The following is a 13,050-nucleotide window of genomic DNA, read 5'->3' on the forward strand; positions in this document are numbered from 1 at the left end:
CAGTCTTTTAGCACATTTATTATGTGGATGTCAGTCCCTTCCAAATAACAAGCAATACAACAAGAGGAAACGGTCTGAAGTTGCACCAGGGAAGGTTTACATTGGGTATTAAGAAAGATTTCTTCACTGAAAGGATTATCAAGAAACAAGGAAGTGGTTGGGTCGTCATGCCTGAAGGTATTTAAAAGATGTTGTACTTTGGGACATGGTTTAGTGCTGGACTTGGCAGTGCTGGGTTAATTGTACTTGATAATCTTACAGATCTTTTCCAACCGAAATGATTCTATGATTCTATATAAACTCAAATGAATGGATATCCTGAGGAAACCTCACAGCACGACTGTTGAATCCTGGCGGAAAAGTGAGGCAGACTTTAAAGATTTTACCACCTACATAAGTCATTAGCAAAAAATATTCAGGTTATAACCACAATCAGAAAAAAAAGAATAAAGCTTGCACTCGTGAAATAACATCTTCTTTTAATAAACTCAAAGTCTTTCTCTGGCTGACATCAGTCACCCTGCAAAATATAATAGGGAATCACAAGTGAAACCTACCCAAAGATAAACCTGGAAAAGAGGGGTTAAAAACCTTGACATATCTAAATTATTGTGCTTTTAGACATATATCTGTAGGAGTCCATGAGTCAACAATATATTTTATGACTAATAACAAGCTCTCTGACATATCGTAGTGCATTAAGATATAAATGACCTACTTTGAAGTGCCCTCTCCTGCATATAGTCTCCTTCTGAAACTCCCAAATAAATACATTTGTACAAGTCTAAATACAAGATCTCTCAGATTTATCTAGGCTTCAGAAAAATCCACCTTTTTATTTTTGACACTAATGTACTTTAGAAGCAGCCATCATTCTTCAAACCGCTCAGAGTTACGCATGTCTCCCATGTTCATACCAAACCATAGCCACAGAAAGCTCTGGTGGGCATTTGTGTGAGAGAGACATCCTCTCCCCGAAATCCTTCAGACTAGAGTGATGCAGAGGAGAGGACAGCCTGCTTCTCCAAGGGCTTCTAGGATTTCTTCAGTGGTCTCACATGCATGTGGACTTAGAAAAGAATTATAGAGGAAGACAACTAGAAATAAGGGGCAGTGGCATAAATGAGATCAATCTCTTGCTAATGTTGGATTGCAAGACAATTCTGACCAGGATCCCTCAGCTGGGGAAATGCAGCCCAGTTCCAAGAGATCTGAAGAGGAGATGGGCTGCGAAGGACTATTCTTTCTTCCAGGAATGAAAAAATAACATATTATCTCTGTCAATCCAGCTTAAATGCCAGAACAAAAAGATCTATGTACAAAGACCTAGAGATGAGAAGAATGAAAAATAAAAGAATACTTTCCATTTCCTTTTGGATGAAAACAGATTTTGTTCCTTCCAAATATACTCTAAAATTTACTTTCCAAATTTTGCCACCAACTGGGACAGCTGCTGAGTATGAGCCAAAACGCATCTGGGCACACATAGCACTCAGATTTTGAATTTCTGCCTTTCCTTTCTTTTCTTGGGTAGGTAACTGTCTCCCAAAGTGAACACTAAAAAACACCCTCTGAAATTTAGATGCCATCATTATTGCTTTTCCATTATATCTATTGTGTTCTTGGATCATACAGGATTAATCTGACTATTTAGACTAAGAATTCAATACCAATACAAAATTTAGGTCATTAAAATCTGCCTCTTTGGGATTTTTTTTTTCAGGCAGGTACAAATATAGATCCACGTTTTAATCCTGCTACTTCCAGTGGCAATAACAGTGTGCATGTTTGCAGCACATTCACACACACAAACAAATGGTGAGGATAGGGAATTTTATATTTGCTAGTGTTACTATATGATTTTAATTTAAAAAAATATTTTTTACAAAATAATTAATTTACTTTTGTGTAATATATTTAATATGTACAGCAGTCAGACAGGAATGGCAACTATACAATTAGCAACATTTTCAGTAGCAGGAATTACTGGTGTTGCTGAGTTCCAATGTATAAGAACTGGCTTGAATTTCTTATTCTTTCAAAGCTAACCATGCAAAACCGCATACACCCAGACATTGCCACCATAACACAACTCTTAAACATGATTCAAATCTTGCAGTTCTCTGTATCTGCCGCTACGTATACAAGTATTTCCCTGGATCTGATGTGAAAAGAAATGCTTAAATTCGATTTGGCATTTAATTCCTCTACAGGAAAGCAATAAGAAGAAGCTAACCTTGCAGTCCATGCCTAAATTCCACTGAGTTCAAGTGTGAAGTATTTTATTGAAAGGGAAATGGAGCTAAGCATGTCTAACCTTTCTTTAGGATATAAATCTTCACAGAACCAAACTCCATGAAGAAATGTTTATGCTCAAGTTACTTTTTATTTAAATGTAGCACATTCTTTATTCTGATAATGCAATTAAATATATTTACTTACACAGCAGAAAACTTTCACAGCCATTTCCTCATCAAACTGGCCAAGGATTATCCGAACATCATTTCCCTGCAGATTGAATAAAATATGTGGCAGTTAAATACAGTCACTTTCCAGATACCACTTCAATTGGCCAGTCAGATCATGTAGGGAGTTAGCACAGATTACAACTGCAGACAGTAAAATTAATAAGGAACTAGTTAACTTTCTATAAATTCAAGAACTTGAAGCACCGCAAAAGAAAGAAGCTGAGGTGTTCGAAGAAAATGATTAAGCAATAGCACTAATTAGAATAAAATTGTGATATTACAGTCAAATATTACTTGTCATATATTACTATCCAATAACATTAAAATATCAAATATTCTTTTGATTCCTTGCAAGATTTCTTTTACAATTTTGCATTTTAAAACCAGCTGAAGGCTTACGCTTTTCACTGTTCGCATGAAAAAATGCTGTAAAATTAAGAAACTATATTTGTGAGATAAAATGCCCTGATATTATGCCGCTTTAATAATTTTTAAAGGTTTTAATCATACAGCATCTTCTCTACAGTCACTATAACATATTGTCAATCCCCCCTCTTCTCTCTGTCAACTCCGCAGATTAAAAAAAATCACATTTTAAGAATCTATGACTGAAGTCCAAAGATGACATTTTACTTTCATATTTAGAAACATATTTAGAAAGTATTCCTAAATTCAGAAGCATATGCAGGAAAATATTTCTCCAGGAACAAGCAGGGCTAACCTTTTTCTCATATGAAAAATTACTTCTAACATCTATTAAACACAGAACAGATAGCTTTTTATGACTTCATATTACCTTTTCTTTCACACAAAGGCAGAGTTCTTGGCAAAAGTTTGAGCACATAAAATTTTTCATTTCTTTCATGAAACACCTGGTTAGAATTACTAATAGCTCTTTCCCTCTCCAAGGAAAAAACAAACATATGATTCAGATTGAATTTCAGTGGCGAAAAACATTTCAGTTTTAATTAAATCAATGTATCAAAGATTTTTAGTTTAGATAATTCCAATGTTTATTTCCCATTCAGCAGAAAATATTATGATGGGCAGTGCAAAAAGATATTGGAATGCTTCTGCAATTGAATGCATGAAATTATTATCACTCTTAGCATGGTTAAAGTCAGAAATAATGCAATTTTCTTTGCTCATTCTGAATCTGTGCATTTTCAGTAAGCCTGCTTCTCTTCATTTTTATATTTAGCCACAGACTGATAAAGTAATGTAAATCTTATTCAAGTGGATTAAATTTTTTTAAACAAATCTAACAGGGTCATATGAAACTAAGCAAACAAATTACACAAATTACATCAATAGTATTACAGTTTTTGTAAGGACAATAAATAGATCTAGGAATTATGCAGAAAAAACCCACCTCATCTACTATTTCTATTTTTCACATTTTAAAAATAGTTCTGTCACTCTTGGAACCCCAAGTCTGAATCACTTGATTGCTCTGAACATAAAAATGCAGATCTGATATTTGAAAAAAGAAGTAGCAGAGTTTGATTACAAAATAAATGGCACAGTACCTAATTATTAAACTTAAAATTGAAGAAATTCCATTTCATTTTATAACATGATGAGAACCAATTTACAAAAAAACAACAACAAAAGATGTAAACTATGTGGCCTCATAGTTTATGAGAACCAAAGACTGTAGTCAGGGTGTAGAGAATAATCCCACAGTGTACATACAGCAATGCTGCCCGCTGGCTGTGCAAAACCCTTCAGATTGAAGTCATAGTGTCTGTGGTGTGTGGTTCCACTCCTTAAGACTTTGCTTGCGCCTGATTATCATATAATTCAGTAAGAAATCATGTAACCAAAGAACTGTGTGTTAGAACACAGGTAGAAGGAAATAATTTAGGAAAGTCTGTACAAGAGCTCTTCCTCTTCCATGCATAACATTCTTCCTCTGTGCAATGATGAACTCCTCAGTAAGCCTCTTTCTCTTAACTCTGCTTTTTGCAATCCTTTCTACATTTTTCCCAGATTTGTTCCTGAAGAATTGTATTCAAGATTACAAATAAACCTAGACCCATTTGATGCCAGGCTTGGGTGTCCTGTCTCCATCCTGCATAAGATACATTGAAGCTACAAATTCATTCAACTGGACGTAGCTCAAGACCCTTGCAGATGTTTTATCTGGATGAATAATGAAGTCTGTACAGAAGTGTGTCAGAGTTGGGTTAAGGTCAGCGCTTGTGGGTCAAAGTATATGCCCACATTATAGTCTTATACAAAGAATACAACAGCCACTTTCTGGGCATAACTTTTTTTGCCCTTCATTCATACTGACAACTGACTATAAATCAATATGATTTCCTGGCAAGGATATACTCTTCCTTTACATCAACCCTCTTGAGCTGATGCAAGTTAACACGGTGGAACTTTCTTGTAGGGATCAAAGAAGTCACCCACTGGATCCCAGGAAGTGTCAAGTGTCTTTCTCAGAGAGCTGTAAATTGCTTGCATGGAGCTAAAAGATATTTGACAGAAGAGTTTTTAATTCATGGAACTAGGCAGGTGATCTACAAGATGATTAAAAACATCCTGGGGGAAGGCAACTCCCAAAACTGCACTTATATAAAAAGACCAATGTTTAGACCATTTGCCAGATGGTGAGCTGTCATATTTACTCTTCTCAGAGATTAGAGTAGCAATATCAGCCTTTAAGCTTTGCCCCTCAGTAAGAAATACATATGTTCCCATATGGAGTAAAGTTCAAACAAGATAATGTACATTTCATTTACCCACAGTTGTGGCAGCCTCTGCACAAAAACATGTTTTAAAAATAAAGACAATAGCACAGCCTCAAAAATTAATGACTCTTTTGCTCCCTTCTTTCTTTCATATAGGTGAGGATATTATTCAGCTACTAAATATAAAGTGTCTTCGGTAGCACCATCAGCCGAGTACTATAAACCCTGAAAACAGTGAGGATCAACACCTCTAAGATGTTCCACCAAGGGATGAAGAACAACTTATCTCCTGCACTGCCATTTCTAACAGCCACAGACATGAGACACTCTTTAGCCTTTTCAGAGTTTTTGAGTGATGCACATTATGCTGGAATAGGCAGCTATTTTTTTCAGCCTGCAGAGCTTCTCTTCTTTGCTCAGATTTTAATCTGTCTCATTTCTAATGAATAACACGACTGTGCTGTATTATAGAGCTTTCCGGAGAAGGATTGCTACAATATCTTATATGCCAGGAAAAGTCAATGTCTTGGCATGCTCTTTATGAAATACCTAAATTGAACAGCTCAGATACTCTGTCTTATTCTCTACCATTTATCTGATAGTCAAGAGGTTATCAATAAATCTACACAAAGCGGGGTAACTTTGACACGTTCTGCCTTCTAAATACCTGAATGTCCACTTGAAGCACTATAGATGAGCCTGACCTTAACTATGGAATCACTGATGGTGAAGGTGAACTAGAGGATGTCAACTCCCAGCATCATAACACGCTGGCAAAACTTGTTGATGCCTGTTAGTGTGCATGTCACTTACTGAGATTGATGCCACTTCCAAACCTGTTCAAGGCACAAAATTTTAAAATTATTAAACTTGACTGTTAGAATGAGAGATCATGTTCAATCAGTATTCAAAAAACCTACTGTACTTGGAAAATCAGATGGAAACTGTTTCATTGAATTGGAAGTCATATATTGCAATTTTTTTTTGCCCTGCATGCAAGACACAAAAAAGTTGGAAGCAGAAGTGTCATTGCTGATACAATTTGTCTGTGCATGTTTAGAATTTTTAAGCATTTAAGTTGATGTACAAATGCATATCCTTTAACATCCCTTTCTGTAAACACAAAAATGAGTTTTCAAGATATCTCTAAGCCTAATTTTACCTTTCAGCTGTGATTCAAAGAGGCTGGGGTCAATGCAGTAGAAACTAAGGTGTTACTGGGAAAAATATAAAATATATTTCTGCAAATCATACCAGATTTTTCTATTTTCCATCACATAATCATCGATTTCATTAATTTAAACTGTGTTTATGAAAATAAAAGGTATTTCAGTAAGCAGATACCAGTTTACCTACATGAGGTTTACATCTTGAAGAAAAGAATGAACATATTTAGAACTGGATAGCTATGTTCTATGTCTAACCTAATGCCTATTATGTCTATGTGTACCTAATGACAACTAACCTTATATTTCAGTCAAGAAGAAGACATTGTCTGGATAATTTCTTATTTCTTATTTTACTAATTTGTTTTGAAGAAGAAATCAAGAGATTAATATATTTTTAGTTGAGTCTTCTGGTCTTCCCTATAAAACAACCCAGTGTGTTGTTGACGCACAGAAAAGCTAGAATCACATCTAACTTTCAGCCTAAGTATATATGCTTATATGAATTTTTCTTGTTATTACACTATCTATGGGTTAAAATAGTTCTTCCTTCATTATTGTTAGTCAAAAATGTGGACTTCACTGATAACACATACCAGAGTCTCTTCAACCCCACATAAGAAATGCAAACTGGCTTAATCTGGGCAGACACAAATGGTTTCCTATAAAGATAAACTTTACCCATTAATACTTTAAATATTCCAGCTTACATTTCTAGATTGTGGGAATAATAAAGCCCACTTAATTTACCTTGCTCCAGAACTTTTCCAGCTAGCGTCAGTAGTCTAGTCTTACACAGATCAATATCCTTGCTTTAATTTTGTTTGAGTTTTTTTTCTAATAACAGTTTACTAAGATTTTTGTAACCTGTTTTACAGATATTTAAGTGTTTACAGGATCATGGCTTTGATTGTATGTCAAATGTACTTAGTGCCAGCAACGATTTGACCATCACCATTTAAAAATGCTTTCTCCTGCTGTTCAATAATTTATTGCTGGTTGCACTGCGTGGTAATGCTAAAATATAGTTTGAATTTTACGAGATGCCAGGAGTCTAATAAATCATTATAGTAAGAAAAGGTGGTAAATTATTCTGTTATATTTTTTTTCCTTTTTTCACCCTATAATTCATATGAAATAATGCAGATGATGTAAGCAAAGAATTCAATCTAAAATGTGTAATGAAGCTAACGGAAAGAGGCTCAATGCTTTTGCTACATTTATTTACCTTTGCTACAATAATTTGCCTTAAAATGGTTCTGATTCCAAGCCTCAAGAGTTGTCACACTTATATCACTAAGATTGGGGCTTTAGGTACAAATATTAAGCTAGCAACAGCTTTCTTTACTTATTGTCACTACTGGGAACTATTAAAAATATTTACTATACGCATGGACCTTCATTGACTTAAGCAGGACCAGGCCTTCAAAATGCCGTTTTTTTAATCTTATTATGCAATGGAATGTAATAATATGTCATTCTAACACAAATTTTGTTTCATTAGCCCTCTTCATCGGAAAAAAAAAATGCTGCTTTCTTGTTATTCCTCAAGCAGCAGCACATACCTTAAGCTTCTTTACACTTGTGCAGGGATCATTGGAAAAACTCTCAGTATCTGAAATCTCGATGTCTTCACCATAAAGGACGCCAGTCAGATCATTCCTCACCTGTCAGAAGTTGAGAAAAAGGCAAACTAGTGAACTGAGATTCAGTGAGAAGGAAGCAGATGGAATATATTTATCACTGTGATGACAAGTAACAATCTTGAGAATGATAAATGAACCTGCATATCTTTTTCCATTTTGTCTAGAATCTGATCAAGGCACTATTCCTTTATGACCATAATCTACTATCAATGGCTATACTATGCAAGAAGTCTTATTATGTGTGGTGAAGAGTTCACAGTAGGCTCCCACTTTGCACCATGGGGATGGATAATTCTCCTATATTTCCTAGGCTGTTAAGACCAAAAACTTTGTTGCAGCCAAGATGATGTTTGAGACTCTATAAAGGCAAAAGACTCATTAAGGAAAATCTTACACATACTCAAGTACTGATTTGAAACCACTGTCAGCTGGTCCTAGCATGAATCAGCAGAGCTTAGTTTCCAGCATTTAGGGACTGATAAAGCTTAATGAACTCCTTTGTGCCCTCCCCCTCTCTTAGACCATGGAGCAGCAGGTGGTATAGGTTGTTTAAAGGTGACACATACAACCATGTACCAACAGATTTTTGCACCTATTTTTTTTTAATAGTGGCAAGACTGTCCTCTTTGAGCTGTGTAATAGCACAAAGAAGCCAGATAACACACAAAGCAATCTGGCTTATCGATTTAAGGGGTTTGTTTCATATAAATACTTCAAGGTTTTCTGTCTTAATCATTGATGGTTTTCCTCCAGCCACATGACTGCAAAACTAGTTTCACATTACTATTCCTAATAGATAAGCAAAAATAATTTTAGTCTGTAACATGATTACACACTGAAATGAACAGAGTGGCACACCAATTTTAAGTTAATAAAATTATGATCACATTCATGGCACTGATTATCTATTTAATTTGTTTTTAATGACAGAAATAGGAGAAGTAAATCACGGTGTAAAGCAGGTATCTCAAAAGCAAACACAGAAAATAGAAGATGGAAGATATGTGGTATTAAACATGAAAATTTAGAAGCCTATATATCATATGAAGATACTTTCCGATGACCCTCTGTATGGGTCATTTCCTGACAATCATTACTACAACAGCTGCCCTAATTACTTCTTCCATGACCTCTATGTAATTTTATCCCTTTTAACCATGCTTTAAAATCACTAAGACGCATTTTTACATTATAACCTTTTACAATTAAAACAAACAGGACATATAAGTAACTTTTAATTTAAAAAATAGTTTATCTTAAAGAAGCAAGTCAGAATGGTCAGCTCACCAACATTTTAGTTAAAACTTTTTATCTTTTTGTGATGTTATCAGTTTTTAAGCTAATTCTGTGAAAATATATTCACTGACAAAAATGATCAGTAATGACTCCTTTTTCTGCTAGTTTACTAGTAAAAATGAATTATTGTTATTTTAGCTCCAACAATGCCATTAACTGCTCCTCACGATACAGGTTTTTCTCAATAAAAAGAAAAACTTTTTTTCTGAAACAAACCATTAGTGATACCAAAAGAAAACAGACCTCTCTTGATCATAGTTCAGCTAATGTCCAAAATCCTTTTACCTAGTATGAAAGTTCACTAAAACTATCATTTGTTACTGACAAAAAGTAATATTTTCCTTAGCTATCAGCACTGTACTTTCCAAGCAAATGTGTCATATGCTTCTACCCCATACTGTCCTACTTTCTTCTGTACAAGAACATTTTTAGTTTTAGATTTGCTTTTCTGATATTTTCTTGATTTTCTGCTGAAACCTATTCTAGTCATTTTTTTAATCTAAAAATAGACTAGTTTAATACTATTCAGCTACTCTGAGCAGAAAACCTGATTTACCCAAATACTCTTTAGTCAAATTAGACCATTATTAATGTGAGAACCGTGATAAAAAAATCCACATTAAATATTATTAAAATAGATTAACACTTATAGATAGGCTTCAATGGTGGGCATAAAACTGACAATTATAAAAATTACGCTTCAGACTGTCTACTGACTTGCTGTGACTCCATCCTTTCAGAACTCATTCATGAGCTCTGCAACTGAAGAATACAATTGCATACGTTTGGTTTTTTTTCTGAGTAACATGCATTTAAATTCAGCCATTGAGAAATTTCTCTAAAATGTCCTGGCTCATCTGCTAGAAGCCAAGTCCTCTGTAGCTTTCAGAGCTCATTGAACTACTGATCAACCTCCCAAAAGACATACCTTACTAGATTTTTATGCCAAAGAAGTTGAAAAACTTTTTCCTTCACTGCTACAATCACATATTTGAAATTTTCCAGATGCATGTGTTGTGGAGATTTTGCCAAAGAAAGGTGATTCTTTCCCATTACCCCAACAAGATACTAAGAGCTTTATAAGCATTTACAAGGTTTACACTGGTTTTCTAGAAGGCAATGGTTTTTTTCCCCTTTCAATGCTCTAACCGCTAGTCTGACACGTCATCTTGTGCCTGGTCTGGGGTATTTATACTATATTTCCCAGTCTTTGTTTCCTCTTTCCATACTTTTATTTTCACCATCCTCAGGGTCTTTTCCTCCTTTATAAATACTCTAAATATATAATGGAATGGAAATTTCTGGTTTTCTTTCTACAAAGGTTATTAATTTCTTTCAAATAAATTTAACTACGGAATCTTCTGATTTGGATTTGGGTCCAAAGTCAGAATTTGCAAAGCCTCACCTCCAGTTCTAGAGCTGCCAACTCCTGTTGCAAACATTCCGATTTTGGATGAAATTTGTGAAACTCAGAACGCAAAATTATGGATATTTTGTTTTAGCAGATGCTTGCAGTCCTGGAAAGTGTGATCACCAGCAGTACAAGCAGTTTTAGAGCTCAGCAGCAATTGTTTCATTCCAGCAACTCCAAGTAAAGAGAATTATAGAACTACTATACTTCTGCTTCTTTTTTTGTGAAATAGGATAATTTCAACTTGAGGAATTTGCTGTAGAAAATTGTAACAAAACTGCATTAAGTTTTTGTGGGGAATCCACAGTTCCTAAGTAAATATTGCGCTGACTTATAATACAGAAGCAGTGTAATTCCATGTGCTTTTATTCCCTCGTTAACGATTTAATGAACGTTGTAGATCTATATCTGTTTATATCAACTTTGCATACCTTGAAGACAGCAATATTTTATTTTTCCAAAACAGGAACTACCAAACCTGATCATCAATAAAACTGGAAATTTTCACAAATCACTGCTCAGAGACCCTAGTCAGTCTCTCAGAGACCCTAGGCGGTAACTCAGAGAAAAAAACATCATTAAAATAAAGACAATTTTACTCTGCCTACAAAGATGAAATCAATATTTTGCCAGACTACATATTTAATCTATGTGTGGTCAACTTCAAAACTTACTGGGGTGGAAATACCAAGGAGCAAGCTCCAAAAAAAAATATGAAGGGTTTGTGTCATGTGTAAGGGACACATTTGCAGCAAGGAAAGGATGGCCCTTGTGCTTGAGGCACAAGAGAAGGTGGGATGCAAGAAAACGGCTTTTTCCCTCATTCTGCCAGAGCTCCTCTTTCACTCAGCTCATGACTGAAAGGTTTTAAAGTTTGCTACCAAGTCTGGCTGTATCTTTTTCCTGTGAAGTGGATGGCAACAATACTTGCCTACCTCATAGCTGCTGTATCAGATTCAGTGATGTTTGAGAGGCAAACAACAAAGTCCCTGACCCTGCACCTGGGAAGGAAGAAATACAGGGGTTTTGATGAATCAAGAACTTGCACTGCCAAGGAAGAAATTAATTTCTTTAATCTCTAGCAAATTGAGAGAGTAGATAAAATAACGAAGTGGATTGTAAAAAATAATGAATCTAGAGGAGATCAAATTGCGACACTCTTGTGCTCTGTATCAGGAGGGATGGATGAAGGTTTAAGGAAAGGAAGTAAATGTTGGGGAGCAGCATGGGCTGGCTGCCCCATAGGGAAGAGGGGTGCAAGTGTAATCACAGAGCCCCTGGGCCAGGGATCTCACCAGCCAACACCCCAGCAAGGGGAGCCTTGGAGAGAATAGCCAGTTTCAGCCATGAGGTGACACCTCCATGCAAGGTCATAGCAATAAGGCAGGTCCAGGGCAAAGCTGGGAAGTCCATCCACAAGTCTGGGACAGGAAGGGGTCTGGTGAGAACTAACAGAATCAGACACAACCCGTGATTGCTGGGTAGATCCATACCAACAAGACAGATCTGGGAACAAGCCAAGACATGGATCCAAGCCAACAAGGTCCGTGCCAGGCATGGCTGTGATGGAGAGAAGGAGAAACCAACACTCCCACAGCATCCCTGGGGCACAGACCGATGGCACCAGGCTGAGCTGAAATAGAGTTATGGACGATGAGGTAGTCTTGGGGGGCAGGTCAGAAAGGCCTTTAGATGTTCTCAGAGCCCTGGCACTGAATTCTGGTTGTTTTTTACTTCCTATATGAAGTATGTATGATGATTCTCTGCATACAATATATAAATGATCCCGTACCTCACAAGGATACAAAAGTTGCACACACGTTGATCTTGTTTTAGGTGAAATGAGAATTCTCACTTCAGTTGGAGCAAGCACCTGCTGACCAGTAGTAAATAGTATCCATTTGACCACAGTATTTCATTATTTTTTAAGCCAATTTTATCCTTTTTTTTCTCTAGTAAAATAGTAAAGAAAGGTGATATTCCTGATGCATTGTCACTCTAGTGATGGTAGTTTGGGTTCAGGGGTCTCCACTGACCAAGGTTTCAGACTAGGTTTCAAAATATATTCTCAAAGGCACAGTTCATTCAGTCAATCCTAACTCCGCCAGTTATTTACTAAATAAATTTAATAACTTTTAGATTAATAATACTACTTTGCTTTTAACAGATATTTCCCATGACCTTTTGGTTCACTAAAGCTGCATGTAAGTACAGCAAACTAAATCCTTGTCATTCAGAGCAGTTTAATCCTACCAGATGCTGACCATAAGAGACTCCTAACAAATGAGAACTGGTCAGACCAGATGGATTACACAGTCAGATATTTTACTAAGATTTCCTGCTGCCCAAAGTATACTGTGT

The 13,050-nt window shown here is 35.9% G+C and overlaps 1 protein-coding gene across 1 annotated transcript in view; it reads right to left on the reverse strand.

Moving 5' to 3' along the window:
* GABBR2 (gamma-aminobutyric acid type B receptor subunit 2) overlaps positions 1 to 13,050 on the reverse strand; it is a 471,821-nt gene that overhangs the window by 243,176 nt on the left and 215,595 nt on the right. The window contains exons 4-5 of the mRNA XM_027741022.2: positions 7,902 to 8,003; positions 2,443 to 2,508 (exon numbers count right to left, since the gene is read on the reverse strand). Coding sequence (XP_027596823.1) covers positions 2,443 to 2,508; positions 7,902 to 8,003 — 168 coding nt within the window. The remainder of the gene's footprint in view (positions 1 to 2,442; positions 2,509 to 7,901; positions 8,004 to 13,050) is intronic.

This window comes from Pipra filicauda, unplaced genomic scaffold, assembly GCF_003945595.2.
Source record: "Pipra filicauda isolate LSUMZ 115617 unplaced genomic scaffold, ASM394559v2 scaffold56_size3634133_pilon, whole genome shotgun sequence".
NCBI lineage: Eukaryota > Metazoa > Chordata > Aves > Passeriformes > Pipridae > Pipra > Pipra filicauda.